At 40.8% G+C, this 25,427-nt stretch overlaps 1 protein-coding gene across 2 annotated transcripts; it reads right to left on the reverse strand.

Annotated features, from left to right (window-relative positions):
• Nucleotides 1–12,471: 12,471 nt before the first annotated feature.
• On the reverse strand, nt 12,472–25,037 carry atg4da (autophagy related 4D, cysteine peptidase a). 2 transcript variants are annotated; one of them, XM_080455174.1, is made up of 11 exons: nt 24,705–25,037; nt 22,207–22,412; nt 21,888–21,971; nt 21,590–21,763; nt 20,464–20,815; nt 19,951–20,015; nt 19,473–19,624; nt 18,645–18,723; nt 18,192–18,268; nt 17,723–17,842; nt 12,472–14,015 (listed from the first exon to the last, which is right to left on the reverse strand). In XM_080455174.1, the coding sequence occupies exons 1-11, from the start codon at nt 24,722–24,724 to the stop codon at nt 13,836–13,838; spliced, it is 1,509 nt and encodes a 502-aa protein (XP_080311300.1). In that variant the 5' UTR covers nt 24,725–25,037; the 3' UTR covers nt 12,472–13,835. The 2 variants fall into 2 exon arrangements, with proteins under 2 accessions (XP_080311300.1, XP_080311299.1); XM_080455173.1 differs by having other exon boundaries at nt 22,207–22,480.
• Nucleotides 25,038–25,427: the final 390 nt, after the last annotated feature.

A 25,427-nucleotide genomic window follows, 5' to 3' on the forward strand; every position in this document is an offset into this window, starting at 1 on the left:
TGAAACAGTGTACCTTTATCTTCTTCACAGCTGGTAAAAATATCTGGAATATTAACATTACATTTATTTTGTTTTTCTGGTGTGATATACTGTACACTCTCAACAGCCAATTATATTGCCATGATTTTAACCGTGTATTACCCATTTGGGTTTGGGCCTCTTTACAAGTTGTACTCCACTGTTCCATTGTTTGTTCCCCCTGTAAGTCAGATGACAACCATGTGTGATTTGCACATTAGAATTTATTTTGTATATTATTTGCCCTGCAGCCCTAATTTCCATAAATGAGATATTATATTATCTATGGCCTGAAATTGTGTGTACATTTGTCTTGCAGTACTACGACACCATTGAGGATGCTCTGGAAATGGTACAAGAGACTCACTCTGATAGAGTGATCTTTGTCCACTCTGGCATCTATAGAGCTGAGTGGATCTTAATAAACTCCCCCATCAACATGATTGGAGCAGGTAAACATCTACAGCAAAGTACATGGCCAACCACTGTCTCTGTAAGAGGATACCAGTTTGTGTTGATACTGATGTTTTGCCTCATAGCTCCTGGTAATGTCGCTGACATGGTGGTGATCGAGAACACCAGACACTTCTCGTTGGCCTTAATTGAGGGCTCAGAGGATGCCTACGTCGGCTACTTGACCATCAGGGTAAGCACTGTTCCCCATCTTCATAGTTCTGATACATTGTAAAGCGCTCTGGGTCCGGTCTACAGAAGTTGACTAGAAATGTGCTATATACGTAGATTCAGACCATTTACCATTTTCCACCTTTCCAAACCAGCCTGTAGAAATTGCGGCATGAATCAAGAAGGCTTTCCCCTTTTGTTTTCATCCATTCCAGGGCCGCTGTGTACATCTTGCAGAGAGCAGGATCAGTGCCATAAGGGGTGCTGAAGAAGTTCCAACTGAAAATTTTTTTTACTACTACTGGGCCCTAAATTCTCACTTAACCAAGATTAAGGATTACCGGGAGAGAAAGAAAACTATTTTGAATATGCTGGATTTCTTAGTTGACACTGGATTAGTCTCTCCTGGATTATTTGATTTCTTAGTTGACACTGGATTAGTCTCTCCTGGATTATTTGCTATGATTGGAGAAAGAATTTGAACTGGAGACCCCCCCCCCCCCACCCTGACAAGCACTTGGAATTGTAGGCATTACATTTAGTTTGACTCCGTTCCACAGATAAATATTGTGAAAATAGCCAAACTAGAAGCTCAAGTGAGAAAACAATGTTACAAAAAAAACATTTTCTTTTTTTTAGGTTCTGGCAATAGATGTAGGCCATATACTGTATTTTCTAATAAATACTATTCAAGGCTACCAATGTTTGCTTTATTTTTAATACAATATGGAAAAAGGTTAGAGAACCTGTGGTCTACACCCTCCCACATGAACAAATGAAGGGCTCAGCAGCAGTGGTGGAGTAACTAAGTACATTTACTCAAGTATTGTACTTAAGTACAATTTTGAGGTATTTTCTACTTTACTTGAGTAATTCCCATTTTCAATACTTTTGCTTCTACTCCACTACATCTCAAAGGCAAATATTATACTTTTATTCCACTACAATTATTTGACAACTTTAGTTACTAGTTACTTCATAGATTGTGTTTATTATTACAAAACATACTTTAACCACTTCAGCTCTGTATCCATTTCGGAGCAGCTTGTAGATCTGCTATTTTCAAAAGATTTTTATATATGTGAAAACTTGTTAAATGGTACATTCTGCATGATGAGAACTTTCTACTTTTGCTACTTTAAGTATATTTTGATGCCAATACTTTTGCACTTTTACTCAAGTAATTTTTTTATACCGGACTTTTACTTGTACTTTTACAGAGTGTTTCTACATTGTGGGATTGGATTGATAGTTCACCTAAATAATGACTTTTGTTCTATCGATTAGTCACCCCATGGAGAATTCATGGAGATTTTTTTTGTTTTGTTGGATTCCTAAGCCAATAATTTGATGACCAGGACTGGTAGGCAGCGGTTCTGGTAGGAGACACAAAGGAGACTCTTTGTCTCCTACCGGAACCACTGCCGGTCATCAAATTATTGGCTGAGGAATGCGACAAAAACAAAAACATATCCATGAATTCAAGTCTTCATGGGGTGACTAATCCATAGAAAAAAAGTCATTTTGGGGGTGATCTATCCCTTAAGTAAAACATTTGAGTTCCACCACTGTTCAGCTGTGAAATGGACTACACAAGGGTAAATCTTGGAAAGGGTATAACGACTAAATTGGGAGAAAAGGGGAAGAATGGAAAAATGTGTGAATAGTAAAAAAAAAAAAAAAAACCTGAGTGATGCTGGTGGGGGTTCAAACATACCAGAAGTTTTACAGGAAACAAACAGTAAAGTATCTTTATACAATATTATGTAGTGAGGTGTTTCAGTTTGGAAAATTGTCTTATTACATAATCTGCCACTACACTATTGGGAACTGTCCCACTCCCAGTAAGTACACACACACACACACACACACACACACACAATTCAATTCAAAGGGCTTTATTGGCATGAGAAAACATACGTTTACATTGCCAAAGCAGAAAGCATAATACAACAATACAGCAATACAATCAAAACAACAAATATGTACATTTGAAAGTCAGAATCTTCAATAGATCAATTTCTATGTACCAAGATCACTGGGTGCAGGTATAGTGCCGGAATATACACAATGATTAGTCTTTAGGGTGGTTGTGTTCCGTTTGATATCCTTTTCCTATCACAGCAACTCACGAATCTTGCTGCTGTGTTTGCACATTGTTGTACTTCGCCCAGCAGATATGGGAGTTTTTTGTCATTGGTCATGTTTTCAAAATCTCCGTGTGTGGTTGTAATCTGTGGGAAGTATGTGTCTCTGATGTCTTGGTACAATGGACAGACGGTTAGGAAGTGTAGCTCGGTTTCCACTTCATTTTGTGTGCAGTGGGTGCATAGTCTGTCTTCTCTCGGGATACAGGTCTGCCTGTGACGACCTTTCTCGATCGCAAGACTGTGCTCACTGAGTCTGTACCTAGTTAAGATTTTTCTTTGTTTTGGGTCAGTCACGGTGCTCAGGTATTCTGCCACTGCGTATTCTCTGTTTAGGGCCAGATAGCATTCTAGTTTACTCTGCTTTTGTGTTGCTTCTTTCCAGTGTGTCAGGTAGTTTTCCTTTTGCTGTTTTATAATTTGGTTTAGTCCAATGGGTTTTCTATCTCGTGGCTCTGTTTGTGTTTGTGCCCGGAGTTCCAGGGCCAGCTGGCTGAGGGGGCATCTCTCTAGGGTTTCGCTGTGTGTGAGTGCCTTGTTATGGAGTGCATCTAGGTCGCTTTCTTTTAGGTGGTTGTAGAACTTAAGTGCTCTCTTTTTTATTTTGATAATTAGTGGGTGTAGAAGCCATTTCACTGTTTTTGTTTATTATCATTATTGTAGTTGTTATTTTAGCATGTTTAGTTTTATTAGTTGATTGATTAATTGCTATAGATTTGTGGGCACCAAGGGCACGCCTCTAGGGCATATCAGGAGACAAGTGATTGTGAGACAGGATGCACCTGAGGGACAAATGGTTTTTACCAGCACACAGAACAATGCCATGACAGAGAAATGTTTGTATCTGTATCTGTATATGTTTTGGAGTAAAAGCAACACAAAAACTTTTATCTGTGACATGCCTGTTGTTTTGCCACTGCCGTTTTATTTTTGATCTGTCGCTATCTGCACTGTGCCCTGTGAACTGTGCATTGCACTGCACTTTAGTTGTGTGGTAAAAAGCCAAAATGTCAGACATCATGAAAACAGTGGGCGATGGAGCCATACAACCTGAAAAAAGGAATCCAACATTTACAGAGAGAGGATTGGCTTTGCATATAGAAAAATGTCAGAAAATAAGAAAATTAAAAAGCCAACAGGCTGGCCAGTGCATGGAAAAACTGAAAGTGCTAATGAGTTCTAATGAAAATGTCAAAGAAGTACAATCTGAGCTGGAAATTATGAAAGAGTGCTTGGATGAAATGAGTGATAAACATGATGCATTGTTCAGGTTTTCTCTGCCTGAGGAGGAGGTTGCCAAACAAACGAAATGGTTTGAAACAAAAAAGACACTGTATTGTGGTTTTAAAGAAGATGTAAAAAAGTGGCTTTTTGAGGCTGGTCAACCAGCACAAACCCCTGCTAGCCTAAATGTGGCAGAAAATGAGGAAATAAGACCTGAGGACAGTATTTCTAATGTCGCAAGCCGGACAAAGTCCCGCACCAAGTCTCAAACCTCACGTACTTCAACAACAACCTCTGCACTTGTCAAAGCTCAATCTGAGAAGGCAGCTCTGATGGAGCGCGCCGTCGCTTTAAAGAAACTACATGAGCTGGAGGCACAGGAGGAGCAATTGAGGAGACAAAGGGAACAGCTAGCACTGGACACAGAGTTGGCAGCTTTCAATGCTAAAATCAATGTTTTGGAGGACAATGTATCAAGGAGCGGCTCAAGAGCATCAAATGGAATGCAATCTTATTTGGAAAAACATGCTCAAAGTACAAACCAGCTCAATCCCAATGCAGCCGTTTATAATCCTGCAACAGTGAACTATAACATGACAGGAATTGAACCAGTAGCGCCATCTCAGGTTGTTCGTCCAAAAGAAAGGACAAATACACAAATGTCAAATTCACAAAAGGTTGATGCCCAGACTCAAGGAACAATCAATGACACAACTGTTGCACAGGGTTCCTATGCAAAGACACTCGGCAGAGCCAGTGTCAGGCCAAGTTTCTCAAACACCTGTGTTGTGTGATGGCAAACAGAATGACATTGTCAATATTATGCAAAAACAAAATGAAATAACATCTTTATTAGTTCAACAGAATCGTTCATCTGCTCTTCCAGTGAGACAAATTCCTGTGTTTGATGGAGATCCTCTTCAATATTATGCTTTTATGCGAGCATTTGAAAATGGTGTTGAGTTGAAAACTGATAACTTTGGTGATTGTTTGCATTTCCTTGAACAATACACCAGGGATCAACCAAAGGAAATAGTGCACAGCTGTCAACATCTGCCTCCTCAACAGGGATATGAAAGAGCAAAAAATCTGCTAAAGGAGCACTTTGGAAATGAACAAAAAATCACTGCCGCATATATGGAAAAAGCTTTGAGTTGGGCACCCATTAAAGGTGATGACATTAAGGCATTGCATGCATTTTCCCTCTTTTTACGTGGGTGCTGTAATGCAACAGAGCAAATCATGCATATGAAAGAATTGGATATGCCATGTAACATGAGGAACATTGTTTTGAAATTGCCATATAAATTTCGGGAGAAATGGAGAAGCACTGCCTGTGACCTGCAAGATCGACGGGGTCAAAGGGCAATGTTTAAGGATCTGGTTCAATTCATCGAAAAGCAAGTCAGAATAGCTTCAGATCCATTGTTTGGCAACATACAGGACACCCCACTCGCTTCCTCAAATAGAAGTGCAGCTCCCACTCCCAGTCAGATGAAGGGGCACAAAGGAAGCAGTTTTGCCACAAATGTTGCTGTGGTGGAGAAGAAAGTACACTCCTCCCCTCCCCCTATTTACCAAAGCTGTTTGTATTGCAAAAGGAGCAATCACTTATTGGACAAGTGCTACCAGTTCAAAGGAAAATTACACCGGGAAAAGATCAACTTCGTTAAGGAGAAGAGGATCTGTTTTGGCTGCCTAAAGGAGGGCCACATTAGCAAAAACTGTGAAAATCGATTAATTTGCAATGTGTGTAGCCAAAAGCACCCAGGAATTCTCCATATTGAACATCAGGATAGAGGAAAATCCTCAGAACAAGTGGAGCCATCCAATGAACCAGCAGTAAGCAACGCAGCTGCTGCACCTCAGACATCATGTGGCCATATTGGGGCCGGTTGTGAGGACGATTGTACTTTTGCGATTGTGCCAGTCCAGGTTAAGTCCAAAAAAGGTGATAAAATCTTACAAACTTATGCTTTCTTGGATCCTGGTAGTTCTGGTACTTTCTGCACAGATGGCCTGGCCCAACGATTGAATGTCAGGAAACAAAGAACTAACATTATGTTGAGAACCATGGGGCAGTTAAAGACACTTTCTACCCATATAGTGTCTGGATTGGAGGTGTCAGCCCTTGACATTAATGATTTTGTAGACTTGCCCGACGTTTTCACCCACAGCAGCATGCCGGTATCTGAGGGCAACATTCCCAGGCAAGAGGATATTGACCAATGGCCATATTTGGGTAGTATCAAATTACATCAAATTGACTCTCAAATTGAGCTGCTCATTGGAACGAATGCCCCAAAAGTTATAGAGCCTTGGGAAGTCATAAATAGCCAGGGAAATGGTCCCTATGCGATAAGGACCAAAGTGGGATGGGTTCTCAATGGTCCACTTCGAGGTGACAGTAGGAGCAAGACAGGCTGCTCCACTATTTCCACAAATCGAATCTCTATTGTACACCTGGAGGAAATGATCATTCAGCAGTATAATCATGACTTCAGTGAGAAGACCTCAGAAGAACAAACTGAAATGTCAAGAGAGGATGTTAAGTTCATGAACATTGTGAGCAGCTCCTCTGTGTTAAAAAATTGTCATTATTCCTTTGACCTGCCTTTCAGGAATGAAAACCCCATATTGCCAAACAACCGCTGCATAGCAGAGCAGCGTCTTGTGAGCTTGAAAAGAAAGTTTGGAAAAAATGAGATGTTTCATGAGGAATACACATCCTTTCTGAGTGATGTAATTGATCAAGGCTATGCTGAGATGGTGCCAGAGGATCAATTGAATCGAAATGATGGTAAAGTGTGGTATATTCCGCATCATGGAGTTTATCACCCTAAGAAAGGAAAACTAAGAGTCGTGTTTGACTGTGGAGCTGTGTACAAGGGGACATCACTCAACTGCCAACTTCTACAAGGTCCAGATCTCACAAATTCCCTCATTGGAGTCCTTATTAGATTTAGGCAGAAACCCATTGCAGTGATGGCTGACATACAGGCCATGTTCCACCAGGTCCAAGTCACAGAAAAGGATATTGACTTTCTTCGCTTTCTGTGGTGGCCTCAAGGTGACATTAAGCGCCCTCTGGTTGAATATCGGATGAAGGTACATCTGTTTGGAGCAGTGTCATCCCCAAGCTGTGCAAATTATGCTCTGAGAAAGACTGCAGATGACAATCAAGCTCTGTTTTCTACAGAAGTAGTCAGTACCATAAACCACAATTTCTATGTAGATGACTGCCTTAAGTCTATGCCTTCTGAGGAGGAGGCAACACAGCTGGTTAAGGATCTAACTGCTATATGCCGCAAAGGAGGCTTTAATCTCTCTAAATGGATAAGCAACAGCCGATCAGTTTTATTATCAATCCCACAAGAGAGCAGAGCAAAGGAAATCAAGGCGCTGGATCTGGATAAGGACAGTCTCCCATTGGAAAGGGCACTTGGATTGCAGTGGTGTGTTGAGACTGACAGGTTCCAGTTTATGACCATCATGAAAGAACAACCACAGACAAGAAGAGGCATCTTATCAGTGGTCAGCTCACTTTATGATCCCTTGGGATTTCTTTCACCCTACACTTTGTCAGCCAAGATGATTCTTCAAGAGCTTTGCAAAAGACAGTGTGCGTGGGATGAAGATATTCCTCAGTTCTTCTCTAAGCAGTGGTCAGAATGGCTAAACGGCCTTGAAAAGGTGGCGGAGTTAAAGGTGGATCGCTGCTTCAAACCCAGAAACTTTGACAAGCCCAGTAGTGCACAGCTGCACCACTTTTCTGATGCCAGTCAAGATGGCTACGGTACTGTGTCTTATCTGAGGATGGAGAATGATGACAGAAGGGTGCATGTTGCATTTCTCTTGGGTAAAGCCAGAGTTGCACCTTTGAAACAGACCACAATTGTGAGGATGGAGCTTACAGCTGCTGTTCTAGCAGTAAGGGTTGATGGGATGCTGCGAAAAGAGTTGCAGCTGGAGTTGGAAAAATCAGTTTTTTGGACGGACAGTACAACAGTACTTAAGTACATCAGCAACGAAACCAAGAGGTTCCATACCTTTGTTGCGAATAGAACAGCAGTCATAAGGGAAGCTACCAGTGTTGAACAGTGGAGGTATATTGGCACAAAGGATAATCCAGCCGATGACGTTACACGTGGGATGAAGGCCACTGACTTTTTGACAAGCAAAAGGTGGATCAATGGACCTGGCTTTCTCTCTGGGCCAGAGGGGGAATGGCCTAAGTCTGACTTGGAATTCCATGGAATTGCTGCTGAAGACCCAGAGGTCAAAAGGGACCTGACAGTCAATTTCATTGCTACAAACACAGAGAATCATACCAACTGTTTGATCAACTACTTTTCGACTTGGTCAAAACTGAAGACTGCTGTAGCCTGGTTTCTGAGAATCAAGCAGTGTCTCATGTTGCTGCGACAGACAAGAAAGGAAATCCATGCTGCAGTATGCGTCGATGAAATGGATCTGGAAAAACAAAAGATTGAAGTAACAAAAAGAATGTACAACTTCAAAACCACAATCAAAAGGCACAGTTTGCATCCTGAAGACCATGCCGAGGCAGAAAAGGCAATTATTTGTTTTGTACAAAGTCAAAGGTTCAAAGAGGAAATTGCCATATTGTCAGCTGGTGCTGTAAGTGTCAAGAAGGACAGTCAGCTGTATAAACTGGATCCAGTATTGGAAAATGGAATCCTGAGAGTTGGTGGTCGCTTGTGTAGATCATCCATGCCAGAAGAAACTAAACACCCTGTTATCTTATCTAAGGATCTTTATGTTTCATCACTCATTCTTCGACACATTCATCAACAGCTGGGACATGGAGGAAGAAATCACATGCTCTGCCATCTGCGGAAAAAATATTGGATCACCAATGCTAATTCTGCAACAAGGAAAATCATTTCAGAATGTGTCATATGCAAACGTCAAAGAGGAAAGATTGGTGAGCAAAAAATGGCTGATTTGCCAAAGGAGAGAGTTTTGCCGGACAAAGCACCCTTTACCAATGTGGGGGTAGACTACTTTGGTCCCATTGACATAAAAAGAGGAAGAAGTCTTATTAAAAGATATGGAGTGATTTTCACCTGCTTCACTAGCAGGGCTGTGCATCTCGAAGTGGCATACAGTCTGGATACAAGTTCATGTATCAATGCCATAAGAAGATTCATCTGCAGAAGGGGTCAAGTGTCGAGCATAAGATCCGACAATGGTACTAATTTTGTTGGAGCCAGTAGAGAACTAAAAGAGTCCCTGGCTGCCTTAAACAATGAAAAAATCCAAGGTGCTCTACTGCAAGATGGAGTGACATGGCATTTCAATACTCCAGCAGCTTCCCATCAGGGAGGCGTGTGGGAACGCCTTATACGCATGGTGAGAAATGTGCTAAATTCTGTTCTACATCAACAGCCACTGGATGATGAAGGTTTGCAAACCGTCCTCTGTGAGGTAGAAGCAATCTTGAACAGTCGACCCATCACAACAGCTTCAGATGAGCCAAATGATCTGGAAGCTCTAACACCAAACCACATCCTTCTGTTAAAAGGAAAGCCAGCTTTGCCCCCTGGACTGTTTGATCGAGGAGATCTGTATGCCAGAAGGAGGTGGAAACAGGTTCAATATATTTCTGACCTCTTTTGGAAGCGGTGGGTCTCTGAATATCTTCCTTTGATGCAAGAGAGACAAAAATGGTTAAAGGCAAAAAGATGCCTCACTCCTGGAGACATTGTCCTCGTTGCAGATGCTACTGCTCCCAGAGGCTCATGGATAATGGGCAGAGTTTTGGAGGCTAAACCAGATGCCAAAGGCCTAGTGCGCACTGCACGTCTTCAGACGAAAACCAGTATACTGGAAAGACCTGTCAACAAGCTCTGTTTGCTCTTGGAGGCAACAGACTAGACTGTGAAAGAGAACTTTTATTTTCAACATCTTTCTCTTTCTTTCTTTCTTTTTTGCAGTTCAACAAAGAAGATTCAGTCAAGCGTAAATACTACACACATACTACATACCAATGAAAAATAATTTTCTTGTTTATGGCTTCTTTAGAAATGTATTTTGTAATTGTGTTCATATTTTGCACAATTAGGGGCCGGAGTGTAGAAGCCATTTCACTGTTTTTGTTTATTATCATTATTGTAGTTGTTATTTTAGCATGTTTAGTTTTATTAGTTGATTGATTAATTGCTATAGATTTGTGGGCACCAAGGGCACGCCTCTAGGGCATATCAGGAGACAAGTGATTGTGAGACAGGATGCACCTGAGGGACAAATGGTTTTTACCAGCACACACAGCAGCACACAGAACAATGCCATGACAGAGAAATGTTTGTATCTGTATCTGTATATGTTTTGGAGTAAAAGCAACACAAAAACTACAACTCAAACCTGTGGAAAATGTGTTATTTCGCCTGCGTAGAGCCACCACATAGGTGCATCAGTGGGTTTTGATGAGCAATTGGGAGCCAACAAAATAGCCATTACAGTGGGTATCGTCCTAATTCTGCCCTGCATGCATTATTTGGTGTTTTTCGCTGGGTACGGAGAATGGATTTGCAGAATTCTGTGTGTAGGGTCTCGGTTTGGTGTTTATCCCATTTTTCAAGGTCATGGTTTGCTAATGGTCCCCAGATCTCACAACCATAGAGGGAAATTGGTTCTATCACAGAGTCCAGTATTTTAAGCCAGGTTTGAATTGGGATGTCTATTTTGATGTTTCTTTTGATAGCATAGAATGCCCTTCTTGCCTTGTCTCTCAGGTCCTTTACAGCTTGGTTGTAGTTCCCTGTGCTGCTGATGTTTAGGCCAAGGTAGGTATAGTTTTTTGTTTGTTCTAGTGGGATTGTATTTAGGAAAAATTGATGGTTTTGGCGGCTGGATCTTTTTTGGAATATCATGATTTTAGTTTTAGTTAGGGACCAGTCGAAATTTACATAAGGGGGGGCATGGAGGAAAATAGGGGAGGGTCATGCCTTTCTAATTTTGGTCCAAGGGAGGGTCAGCTAATTTTACTTTGAATCCAAGGGAGGGTCATGCAATTTTGAATTGATAAAATAGTCCGTTTTTTATATACCTTTTTAGTACAGCAGAACAGTGGTCAATGACCCCTCTCCATTTCAAAGGATACAAAGAATTCAAATCAAGTAACACCTTGTCTATTTAGAATCAATGACGGTCGTTTAAGCCATCAACGCACAGCGAGTGTGAACGACCCAGTCAAATCTATTCAGCGTCTTAACGATGGTGGTTGAACAATTAAGCAAAACTTCAACAGGCGTTATTGGAGAGATGCATTATAAATAAACTATTTACCCGTATGGTAAATAGTATGTGATAGAATGTTCTGTTCTGTGCCCTATACAGTATGTTTAACCACTTAAACCCATGTGGTGTAAAAAGTACTCAAATGTTTTACTCAAGTAAAAGTATCAATACTACAATATAAAAGTACTCTGTTACAAGTAAAAGGGCCGGAATTAAAAATCTACTTGAGTAAAAGTACAAAAGCATTGGTATCAAAATGTACTTAAAGTACCAAAAGTAAAAGTACAAAAAGGTTACAAAAAGCTTGTAGATCGGCTGTTTTCAAATAGCCTATGTATAAAATAGGGCTAAAGTGGTTAATGTATGTTTGATAATATCATAATTTATATCTGAAAAGTAACTAGTAACTAAAGTTTTCAAATAATTGTAGTGGAGTAGAAGTAAAAGGATTGGAAATTGGACATTTTCAAGTAAAGTACAAATACCTCAAAATTGTACTTAAGTAAATGTACTTGGTTACTTTACACCACTGCTTAAACCCCATTTGGGTGACGGGAGTCCCTCAGGGCTCAATAATAGTGTCTTTTCTGTTTTCTGTTATTGTGGGGAAAGCTTTAGCTGAAAAGAGTGGTTAAGTGGAGGCGAAGAAAACATTTCTCGATTGGTGCAATTTATCCCCATCATCACACACATTAAATGACAATATTGAGCTCAGTATTGTACAGCTCTTCACCTGCATTTTTGTCTATAAGGACTCATGAAAGTCACTATACATTTTGAGATTCAAATCAGGATTTCAGTGTGCAGTTTAATCAGTTATCATCCACTGTGATAGTGCAACTTAATGGTAGCCTTTAAAGAAAAACAAAAACAGACAAACAAAACCCAATGACAATGCAATAGAACAGTGGTTCTCAAAATGGTGTCCGGGGACCCCCAGGGGTCCTCAAGGGGGTTCCAGGTGGTCCCCAGCAAAATTAGTTAATATATCATCAAAATCTTTTTAACCACTTAAAGGGGTAGTTCGTTTTTTCTATTGATTACTGACCATCTGGAGCCTTGAATTCATAGATATTTTTTTGTTTTTGTCACATTCCTAAGCCAATAATTTGATTATAATAAATGTGTCCCCATTGATTCCGGTAGGAGACACAAATGCATTTGTGTCTCCTACCGGAATCAATGGGGCTAAATTTATTATAATCAAATAATAAAGGAAGGAATGCGACAAAAACAAAAAAATATCCATGAATTCAAGGCTCCATGGGGTGAGTAATCAATAGAAAAAAAGTTATTTGGGGGGTGAACTACCCCTTTAACCTATATACATCGGCTATTTTCAAATCTTGGGAAAAGGGAATATTTTTTTTAAATATTTTACACAATCTTGTACGGGGGTCCCTGGCACAAAGTCTTTTCAGATGGGGGTCCACAGCCAAATACATGGCTATTTGGGGGGTCTTTAACATGAAAAAGTGTGACAACCACTGCAATAGAAGCATGAAGACAACATTCAAGGGGACAGCAGAGCAAAATATTCATAAAGTCCTACTACCATATCTTCTGGTACTGTACACACGGGTTATCTACCCACCCAACTGGTAGCTACTGTAACTCATGTTACAATATGAACTTGGTTACAATATATTTCTGATCGTATTGTCCTATTTGAACCCGATGGCAAGTAAATGTAAGAGCTGTAATAATGGTGTGAAGGTATGGTAGAATTAAAGCCCTAGCAACTTATCGTAGACATAATTGATTAGAAGTGTCAAAAGGCTATATTAGCCTTATTTTAAGAACATAATTATAATACTAGCAAGACAGCTGTTGAAGACGATGTTGAAGAACTCGAAACCTGTGGACGGAAATATGATCAAATCCAACAGTTCACTTATTAAACACATTTATCAAATGCCCCCCATGACACACACACACACACGCTGTGAATAAAACTCCATTGCGAGAGTACAGCAGATATTGCAACAGTAATACTAATCTTTACAGAGAACAGGAGTTCTCCAATATTTACGATATCTCACCAACTAGTCTGTTCATTAAATACCATGCACACCAAACATCAACCTCAGTGTCTCCAGTTCAAGCCAGGGTCAACAGTAGCTGCACACTGTACATTTGGAATACTAAAAACAACAAAAACAAAAAATGGGTGCTTGATATATCTTGTCTTACAATACACAGAATAAGCTGCTGTAAATGGGTCTGGTTAGTAAATCAAGCACTCCTTGAGTACTTCAAAGAACTGAAGCCACATTTCATGTTGAAATCGTGATTTTGTTCATTTGCAAAATAGCGTTGCATCAATACCCACTTGATAGCTTGATGTATAGGAAAAATTAATATATGCATTAAAGGTGACGTTTCTGTTGCCATGGGCCAGGGTGAGTGCTATAGTGTAAAAGCAACAATCCACCTTGAAGTTGCACCAACAAGATAATAGAATCCTTCCTTTGAAACAAACCAAAAAAGCAGATCCCTCTTCTTCCCCCTAGGGGTCAATGGTGGAACGGCTTCCATAGCTGTTCAGTGTATAGTCTCTCACAGGAAAACAAACTCATCAGTACTCCCCATGTTGTTACTCCTGCTCAGTATGCCTGTGGGCAGAATATGAGTTGCAGGGCTAGTGTGATTGCTGCTTTGAGCCTCTAGTCCATAGTCCTGACCCTGACCCTCCACAAACGTAAAGATGGGATACCTCTCCTTGGATGATGACAGGGCCTGGTGACAAAAACAAAAGTAGACACTGAGCAGATGTAGAAAACTGATCAATTATTAGGGAAAGGATGGACATGCATTTTTAAAGTTGTTAAACCAAACCTTTTGTTTTTGAAAATAATATTGCATTATACTGAGATAATGAGCTAATCGTTTTTATATTAGAATAGACAGGTTTTCAAAGTGATCAATTGCTGGATCGAGCTATTGATTGGATCAATCTATCCTTTGTTTTTTTTTAAATACCACTGTGTCACTCTAATATCTCTGAGTAATCAGAGTAATTAGATCTTCCATACCATTGCTACTGATCTACCAATCATACAACCATCATCAACTCATCCATGAAGTCATCCACTTGACCCATCCAATGTCAAAAACTACAGACCGGTATCACTCCTTTCCTTTTTGGGAAACAGGTTGTTTCTAACCATCTTGCACAGAATGACCTTTTGGATCCCAACCAGTCAGGATTCAAACCTGCCCAGTCAGCTGAAACAGCAGTCACAGTCAATCGCAGTCACAGTCCACATGGCTCAGGCTGCCTTACAATCCTCAATGATCGTTCGTCATGACCATTTTACAGTCATCCCTCCCCATGGAAGGTAGCACTAGTTTTGATTAAAAAAAGGGATAGTGCATGCATATCCCAATCTAAAGTGCAGGTGCTGGACAAACGGCAGATCAATAGTGAAATAAATAAAGTCTGCACACTGGCTCTCAGCTCCACTGTGGAGCTGAGAGCCAGTGTGGACTTTTTTTTTGTGGATTTTATTTCAGCACTAGATTTGATTCCTGCATATCTCTGGTCGTAGCATGCAGACTGCTCACAATATGATTAATGTACACAACCTGTCCTTTGCGGCACAGCTTTAGTACGAGGACCAAAACAAGCATTCCTAAAAGATAGGAGAAGAGGTAATTGAGCTAGACCATACAAACCCAGACTATATCAGGTAAGTGATTAAACACTATTTATTATGAGTTAGGTGCGCTTTGGTGTCGGCTGCACAGGGAGAGCCAAGGGGTGGCGCCTGGTGCAGCAGCCTTTCCAATGTCTGTGGAGTGCCTTTTCAATGGAATGTGTCCAATTAATAAGGCTGATTGGCAGTGAGCCTTGAAAAGGCATGCCACACAGACCGTTACAGATACTGAAAAGGCATTAGTTGTTTTAGAGCAATGGTTTTTAAACATTTTCTCACCAAGGGGGGCGAGTCAATCTCTCAAGGCACACCTGTATTCATAGACAAAATACAATGCATGGCAAGCAGCTACTTGTACATCTTATTTTCTGTTTTTTTTACTTTCTTTGTAAATAAATACTCTGTGGTGTCACCTGAGCAACATCCTTCCAGCCTTTAGGTAGACCTGTGTCACAGTGGGTAAATGATATTTATCCTCCACTACACCCCAGTGGGCTACCCTTGCCTACGGTACTACAGTATCTCTTCTCTGTAGCTACCACACAATGAATACCACACTATACAAGAGTCTCAAGTCTCAGCTAATGAGAAACCTGTGGTAAAAACCTGGGCGTTTTATTTTACTCTGAATATATTGCTAATTACATACAGTATATGCCAGTTCGTAACCTGAGTTGTTGCACTACAACTTGCACTACTGGTTGTTCCAGTCTAATAATTATAGCAAATTATAATTGGGTCCCCAGTCCTTTGTGGTATTGTTGTCACTGTATATTTGCACATACATGACATTTTAAGCAGTAGGTCAACAACAGACCAGGTGACCCTCTTGTGCCAAGACATAGAAGGCAGCTTTCAGGCAGGAGTAAGCCATCTTCCTGGACCCCAGAGCTGCTTACGGCACTGTCTGGCGGCTTAGACTACACATGAAGCTTCTGGAAACCATCCCAGACAAGCACATGGTGAGCTTCATAATGGAGATGCTGAACAACCGCAGCTTTCGGCTGTTCACCAGCCATGGCTAAAGCAGCAGCTCAAGAATGGCGTCCCGCAAGGCTCAGTGCTGGGCTGCTGGCACCTACTGTCTACTATTCAACATGTACATTCACAACCTACCCAACACAATCAAAGAAGTACGGCTATGCAGATGACCTGGCCATTCTACACAGCAAGCTATCATGGGAAGCAGTAGAAGAGGGCCTCTCAAGCTCAGTGTTGATAAGACCGTACCCAGAGCTGCCAACTCTCACGCAATGAGCGTGAGACACACGCAAATGACACTCTTCACACGCACTCACGCCACACATCGTATTTCTCACGCCGTCAAATCGTGGAAAACTGTGTCAAATCATGCACCACTGAGACATCCACTTCTGCGGGTATTTGAGTGACAAAGTGAATTAAATTATTGTATCTGAAGTAGCCCCATCTGTTAACTGTAGTGAAAATCAGAAATGATAGGTGCATGTGTGCGTGCGTCTCTTGTATGAGGGACACTGCGCGCATTTACACACCTGTCATTCCATTTATTACAGTATATCCCCCGACAGGAGGATCAACAACATAGATCTTAAGATAACTAATGTTCTATGTTCTACACATCCAAAATGTTAGCTGCCGGGTGTACCCTGGAATTCTCTGTCCGGTCAAGTTTATAACGTTAGTTTTTATTAACTTAATTCGACGACCTGTGTCTGTCTGTCTGTCTGTCTGTCCATTGATTGCTACTGCGCTGCCAAGAGCAGGCAGTTAAAAGGGGGAGGGACCTTTGGTCTCCTACTTTCTCTACTCATTTATTATGACTGTGAATACACTCCAGTCATTCCCTACATTATACACATTATACTCCATTTGAGAGTATGTGTGATAAATTCTAGTTCATTGCATGCAATCAACGAGATAGTAAATCAATGTATCTGTTTATCTCGTTAATGGGTGAACTGGTATGTTGCACTGGGTGCAACATCAAGTACAACAATGAATACAAAAATTAATTTCTTTGGCGTGCGGTGGTGACTCCATGGGTCGATCAAATAATAATAATAATAATATTTCTCAAAAGAAATCTCACTCCAAGGTTTTCCGAAAAGTCGGCAGCCCTGCCATACCTACAATGTTCCACCTCAACAACAAAGAAGTGACCCCCGAAGTGAACATCATCGTTGAAAATGCCTGGCTACAGTTCTAGCCCTTCCTGCGTATCTCAGTGTGAGGCTTGACAGAACACTGTAATTTAAAACAACAACTGGACAGTGTCAACTGTCAATGCAAAGACAAACGCCCGTGGCACACTTATATGCCGTGTAGGAGTAGGATGCTTCGCTGCAGCATTGCAAAAGTGGGGTCTCGGACTGCGCCCACTGCGAATGCGGGGATCCATTACAAACTGTGGAACACATAATAACCAGCTGCCCCAAACACCGGCCACTGAATGGCAATCGTAGTCTAATTGACCTGGACGATGACACACTGGACCGGCTCACATACGGCAGAACATCTTACTGCATTCTACTTGTAAGGACATTGTAACGAAAGGTGCTATACAATTAATAGATTGAAAATGAAAATGAAAATGTCCATTCTTTAATCTTCTTTAATTTCATCCTCTATACTCTGAAGCACTTTGGTAACGATGATTGTTAAACTAAACTTGATATGATTGAAGCAGGAAAGAGGAGTTATTTTATTAAATGCAAAAGTGGTATGCAAATACAATGTGGATTAAGCCCAAGGGGTGAATAAGTGACGTATTCTATGAGGCACTAGGAGACTAAACACCTCACTCACCACACTGACAGCAGAGCATAGAGACTCAAAGTCCTTCTGGCTCTTGGCATAGAAGCCAATGGTGCAGCTTGGATCCATACGACAGAAGGGCATCTTTCTGGGTGAGCTACAGTGGAATGACTAGAAGAGAGAGAGATTGTGCGAAATAATTATCATTCAATAGAACTTCGCACTCAAAACAGGATCTTTAACCACTTAGGCCAGCAGAAATATAAGGAAAATGGCTGATCTACAAGATCACAATGCATTGCTATTTTCACTGTTATTAAAAGGTGTTGAAATCTTATATTACATAATGTTTCAACTATAATGACATTCCCAAAATAGGGATGCTGGATAACCCCAAAGTCAAGTATCAAACTTCAATAGGTTCAGAGAGAAGCGACACCAACAAAGAGAGAAGAAGAGATCAACTCAAGGACAGAGAGAGAGAGAAAGAGATAGACAGAGGGAAGAGGGAGACACTAACCTCCAGTGGAAAGTCGACTTGTGTATCATCAACCACAGGCTGACAGTAGTGAGGATCCAGATAGAGTAGTTGCTCATCTACAGTAACAAACAGAAAGAGAGAGGCACAATTAGCATCCAAGAATTAGAAACCACTACGACTCTGGACAAGGAGTGGAAAGCTTCATTGGAGGTTGAGGGAATGGCGAGGACAACAAACAAAGCATGGGTTTGCAACGCCTTGAGCACAGGTGTCAAGTTTAGGCTGATAGGGAAACATTAACCACTTAAGCCCTATTTTCAAACATAGCAGATATACAAACTCGAAATACGTAAACTACGTGTCAATCTTAATTAATAAAGTTGTAACTTATCTACTAAAAAGACTCTTCTGTGCTGATAACTTCTTCCTTTTCAAATAATATTAATGATGATAATAATAATAAAGAATAAAACAAGGCCAGTTCTTTCTTACCTTGAAAGCCAATGAAATACAGTGAATGCTTGGGTTTGCCTCCAATGATTCCAATACAGCATTCCAAATTGAGGATATTCTGGAGAGGAATATACAGATTATCATTCAGAGGTGGAACTGAGAATACTAGATTACTAGTTAAGTGTAATCTAATCTTAGATTACCCTTTACTATCATCAGAGAAATAAATGTACCTAGAAATGTGCGCTCAGTAGAATGACATTCTCTGCCAGCCCAGGAGGCATGTCTTAAATAATAATAGCGATGTATGCAGTTAAATTACTATCTGCAGCCATGAAAGAGCAGCACAGCATATGATTACCAGTTGTACATCGTATCTACTGTCTTTATGTCTTTTACTGTCGTTATGTCCTGATAACATCACCCAAAACATGTTATCTTCAAATCCAGCATGTTTGTTCCGCAACTCTAAATGTCTGTGATTTCAAGACTGTATTAGAATTGTATCCATCTTGGTGTTAGCACTTTTAAACTCTAAAAGGAGCTTGCTGTCAGTGTGTACAATAAATATGATGCTGCCTAGTAGTGTGCAAGATTAGATGTGGACAGACACACACGCACAGGGGTGAAATGCATGATCTCCTGGCGGAAATAAACAACAAATAAACAACAGACATTCTATTCACAGCAACACTGTGCTTCCATTTCAAACACAGAAGAGGAAGTCATCAATCCACGGGGGCCTCAGTGACACGTTTGTTCGATATTAAGATGCATTTGTTATACGGTATAGCCATAGCAATAAGTGTCATAATAAATGAATGAGTGTTTATGTAATATGTACTGTACGTGAAAGAGCATGCAGACCTTGACACATTCAATGTAGGAGGGGTTGAGTGTTTCTCCTCCCAGTCGAACAGGTACCAGGATAATGACTGACTTCCAAGACTGACTGGGGGGCTCATGGATATTCTGGTTCAGAGAAAGGTCACAAAGGCGTACCACATCCTCTTTGTACACTAGAACACACACACACACACACACACACACACGATAAGGATGCCCCAAGGGCTGCTTGCTTCACGGCAAAGAAATACATCAGAGACTTACTGAGTAACTTATCATGCGAGACGCAGAACATATGCTGCGGCACTAATTCAGAGGCTGCTAACTCACCACTGCGCATCAGAAGTCATGAGTGTCTATATTACGTTACACACATTACGTTTGATATGCTCACAATTAGCACAATTATTACAGTTAGCATATCAAACTCACCAACACACATTACACAATGGGAGCATATCAAAATCGGTGTGTTGTCAAACTCAAATGTCAAACTCACCAGTACAATCCTGAGCCACATAAACAGCCAGATTGGGGACATCTGAGGCTTTGGCCACTGCTTTCCTACAAACACAAGAGGACCAGCACACTAAACATTGTGTATTCTACATTCTTTATACATATTCTATGTTTCCCCTACATATAAAGGTAATAAGGAGATGATTTTTACCAGAATGAGGGTGTTTGAAATGATGACATTAGTAAGTGCCATTACATCGGGCACTGGGCAGAACAACAGATTATAAACTCTAGTCTAGATATCATTAGGAATAGGAGCGAGTTTACGCTGGAGAGACACGGAGAGGGGGAAGAATCAGACGGATTCAGACAGAGGTTGAAGAGGACACAACCATAGAGGGTTCAGAAAGGGCTTTGTCATGCTCGTTTCCGTTGTCCGGCACGTCATCATCACAGGTGTGTGTTTCATCTATTTTAACTCCCTTTAATGGTTACCATCATGTGTAAATAATTTGTAAGCCATTTCAGAATCTAGTGAAGCATCAGTACTTACCTTAGTATATGTGCTACTACAGAGGGGCCGTACCAGTCTCCTGCTTTCTTTCCTGAACTCTTGCCAAGCTCCACCAGCTGGTGAACCCCAAAGGGTGCGGAGGGCTGGTCCCCAAACCAGGTCACCACCCTGCGATGGATGGGCTCTGCCTGCCTGTCCCTCACAGACTCTGGTCTCTTCTTTTGGATAGAGTTGGGTGCTTGCTCGCCTGGCAGGGACTTCTGGGGGTTGCTGGGACCTCGAGGGGAGCCAAAGGAGGGGATAGGAACCCCCCCAGCACGGGCTGGGGAGCGAGGTCGAAACACCTCAAAGTCCACATCGGCCAGTTGCTGTGCGTCTGGCCAAGCCCAATCTGGAGAACATCAAAAATGCTTGTGATTGAATCATGGCTGCAAAACACAAATGGATTCTGAATTAAGCAAGCAGGCAGCTAAAGACTAGTGTATCTGTAAGTAAGAACAGCCATAAAAGACATAAAGTAGACAAGAAAAATATAAAATATAGACAGGAAGAGAGAGAAAGAAACACCAATAAAGTATACAAGAGAAGTGACGCAAGGAAGAAGAAAAGGAAGAGAAGAAAAAAAAGACAGCTGCTGCCAGACAGAATGAGGAAGACATTGGTCAAACAGCAGTGGAAAACAGAATCTATAGTACTGGAGGAAGAAAATAGAGTAGAAAGAGGCAGGGCCAACTATCCAGAGAAACAATAGACAAATAAAGACAACTGGCAGGCTTGTGGCAGCAGAAGAACAAGGGAAAACCGAGGAGCAGAGGGACTAGAGAATGAAAGAACGAGTCAGACAAGAAAAGGTACAATGAGGTCAGCTTGTTGCGTAATAATGCCTATCGGTCTTGAGACTATTATTCATGGGAATGTTTTCACTTTAATGATTTGTTTGCTTTAGGTGGTACGGACGGAAGGGTGAGGTTTGCACTTGTGATTTGTTTTCAATGAGTGTGCCAAGCAACAAATCAATTACTATTATCAATTATTAATTGATAATAGTAATTATCAATTAATTAATTATGAATGAATTAAAAAAGGTAATGACATTTGTTTTAGTACTTGCCCTACCAGATTTTCTGTTTCAGAAACTGTGAGTGTATGGTAGAGAGGGACAAACCTGTGGGCATGAAATGGACAAGCAGGCCCTGCCCCAGCAGCATCTGCCCGCTGCGTAGCATACAGCCCCAGCCACAGTCTGTAGTCAAGCTCGAACCCTCCAACTGAGGAAACTCTCTCCTGTAAGTCAGCCACAACCTGGAGACAAATGCCAGACGGAAACGCTCCACCTCATCTGAGAGAGAGAGAGCGCAATAAAGGAATTCAGAGAAGAAAAAGAAAGGTAGAGAAAGTTTCACTTTAAAAACATATATGTCAACATGAGCTCCATATCTATCAACACCATGTGACCGTCTTACCTTCACTGTTGAGCAGATAGGAGTGTCCCAAGATTGTGACTGGAGAGGTCTTATTGAAGGAGGTCTTAGTCTTGACCGACCAGCCTGAGGGGGAGAGATAAGAAGCAGGGAAAAGAGAAGTTGGAGAGAAAATCCCAAAAGATGGAAAGCAGGGAAATTTACTTAGGCAATAATGTCAACTGTTTTGAAAGGTCTTTTACATATGCACATTTAAAAACACACATACATATACATACATACATGAATGGACACATCATGCACAAACACACAATCATGAACAAACACACTGTTCCCTACAGAATATCACACAACAACCAACCATATTTGACATTGTTCCACGCTGACATCAGCTTGGCTTTCAGTTTGTCCACTTCATCCGGCTCTACGGCTACTTCTCTGTTGTTGGCGTCTGGACTCGGGCCTTGAACGAGGCCAAAAAATCTGCCCTGCCGCTCCGGGGTCTGGTGCCTCCTGGTCTCCACCAGCTCATCCTGCATCACCACTCCCCCCACATACTGAGCCGCACTGGGAGAGATGGAATTCATGGCTCCGTGCTCTTAGAGCTGGGATGCAGTCCTCATTGCACTGAACAGCTGAGTTGAAGGGGGGGGGGGGTATAATTATTTGTGGGCGGGTCACTGACAGGACATTTTCCATTTAACAATGCTGTATTTTGGTGTCAAAACACGGAAGAGGAATCAACAGCGGCCTCTGTGACACGTGTTTGATGCACATTGATTTAACTTTTTTTTTTTTTTTGTGAAAATAGCCGATCTACAAGCACACAACGCGTCGCAATTCGCTGTGAGCTTGTTGGTCTGCTAGTTTTGCTATTTTTCTGTGACGCTGTTGGGTGACGAAGTTTAGAATAGGGCTTATAAGTGGTTAATTAGACTAATATATTTAGTTGATTGTAAAAATCTGTTAGAAATGTTTTGTGTCAATTCATTCATTGATATAAAGAAAATAACAAATTATAAAATAAAACCTGCTTCTTGATTATTAGATTCATCAAATTAAATTGAATGTTAAGGAAATAATTGGTAGTTGCAGCCCTACAAAAGAGCAAAAAGGTTTAAAGTTCAAACAGTCCAGTGTTATGCCGATTCAGTATTGTGTAAAAGCTCTTTTTCTGTTAGCTCTTAAAGCAGACATTTCTTCTCAAACTGTTTGCCGTTTATTGCTTAGTTAAATGCTAAAGTGACAGAATAACTTGGGGACAGGTTTCTTAAGAGTGTCCAAGGGTATTTAATAGAGGGAAAAAACTATAATCTTGACAGCACTTTAGATGTGCATACTCCATGAAATAATCACATCACATGGTGGTATTTGCAGATTTTGCACACTTGCATTCCTAACGATTGAAAAAAGTGAAGTGTACAGTGATATCATAACTCTGTGAATTACACAGAGGATGAGTTACACAATACATGAAACAGAAACATATCACCACAAAGGATCATGTGACATGTGACTTTTCCCTGTCTTGCACAAAAGTGAAGAGTTGTAGCCGGAACAAAGAACAGTATTGTTTCTCCTCTAATGGGGAATCAGTTCAATTAATGTCAAAATGTCACGTGACAACAGTGGGCTCCAACAGTTGCCTAAGCAGCCTATGGGGGGGTTCAAATCTCTATCACAGAAGCTGAGGCAGGCAACTATGCAGGCTATCAATACATAATAATAACATTAAATAAATACATAAGCTGTGAAATTCCTATTAACATAGATATATAAGCATGTGCTGTGATACTGCATTATAGTACTTTATGTCCTAGTTTTCTCAAACTGGTCACATGGACACTGAAATTTAACCTATCTAATCTACTTCTGTTAACTTTGGTCTCTATAAAACAACAATAGCCTATTTTTCACACTCTGTGACTGAATTATCCTTTTGTGCCAAACTTTAAGAATCTGAGGTTACATAATGTAATTTAGACAGCATGTTATGTAGACATATGCCAGGTTATTTGTAGACCTGGCATCCTGTAGTTTGTAGGACTTTCAATGTACAGATTATTGATTTTTGGATATTGTACCGTTTCAAGACTGATGATAGGTTCTTGGTTTACCGATCCTAGATTAATATTTCTATGCATTTGATATATTACCTCGTGTTTTCCTTGCTTACTGTAATGTTAATTGTAGGCTTCTTCTTATGTCTATGGACACATCCATGATCCATCATATCCCTCTAGCCTGCGTGGGTGGCTGTCTATTTTGTCCTGGGAATTAATGACCATCGTACTATCCTCAATTGATTATCCCTCACTTTACTGACAGTACATTTTTACCTTACTGGAGTATTTCCAATTTTCTGTACTTTTACTCCACTACATCTCACAGGCAATTATAGCCCCATTTGGAACCTCTCCCTCCGCTGTATAGCTCCAAGATGAGTACTAGTTACTTTGTAGATTTTTATTACAAAACATACATTAACCACTTCAGCCCTATACATTTCGGACATTTGAAAGTAGACTATTTTCCAAAGATTTTTATACATTTGATTTGAAACCTGTGAAATGGGACATTCTGCATAATGACTACTTTCTACTTTTGGAACATCGATAGCTCTGGTCCATAACGCCATGGACCAGAGCTAGCACTTCAAGTACATTTTGATACCAATACTTTTGCACGTATTTTTTTTAATACCGGACTTTTACTTGTAACAGAGTATTTCTGCATTGCAGTATAGATACTTATACTTAAGTAAAAACAATTGAGTACGTTTTCCACCACTGCTAAACAGTGATTCATTTTATTTAGGAAACTTATTTCACCATAGTGTTGTTAAAGTGTCATTTATACCTGGCAGGGCACGGGGTCATCTTCGTGCTTCAGTCCTTTATGCTTCAATGTAATCCAACCTTCAGTGAAAACACTGCATAGCTCGACAACGTTAGCTAACATAGAGTTTATATTAGCCTGGTAGCTATATGGCTGTCAACGCAGACTTCATTCACCACCGTGGAGCCTGGAGGCGGCTTTCCAACAACAGCAGATGTTCGTCGTAGGTCGTGAGGTTTCCTGTGTTCAACAAAAGTCCAATTTGTCGCTCTCACACTGTGAGGACAGTCATAATAACTTGTGAATAATGAAGATGCTGCTTTCGAGGATCGACTGGATTCTGTGCTGCTTCTCGGTCGGTAGGCGTCTGACAGCAGCAGAGGACAGTGTTGCCATATTTTGTGAGAGAAATAAGCACCCATGGTATATGAAAACAAGCGCAAAAGAAGCAACTACTAGGCCACATGAGCACTTTAAACCTATTTAGGCATAGGCTATTTGAAAATACCCGATCTACAAGCTCGCAACGCATTGTGAGCTTGCAGTCAGATCTGCTATTTTCAAAAACTCTTGCAAATTGTTTTGGAATATTTGGAATATTTTTTGAAACATTCTTTCTAACAATACAAATGCTCCCTGGGCACAACACATTTATGAAAATATTTGAGAACCACTGGTTTAAATAATAAGGAAAAAATGTGGAAGCAAGCCTAAATAAGCTACTACACTTTCTACACTAGACAC

This window comes from Gymnoscopelus braueri (genome assembly GCF_963280865.1).
Source record: "Gymnoscopelus braueri genome assembly, chromosome: 2".
Classification (NCBI taxonomy): domain Eukaryota; kingdom Metazoa; phylum Chordata; class Actinopteri; order Myctophiformes; family Myctophidae; genus Gymnoscopelus; species Gymnoscopelus braueri.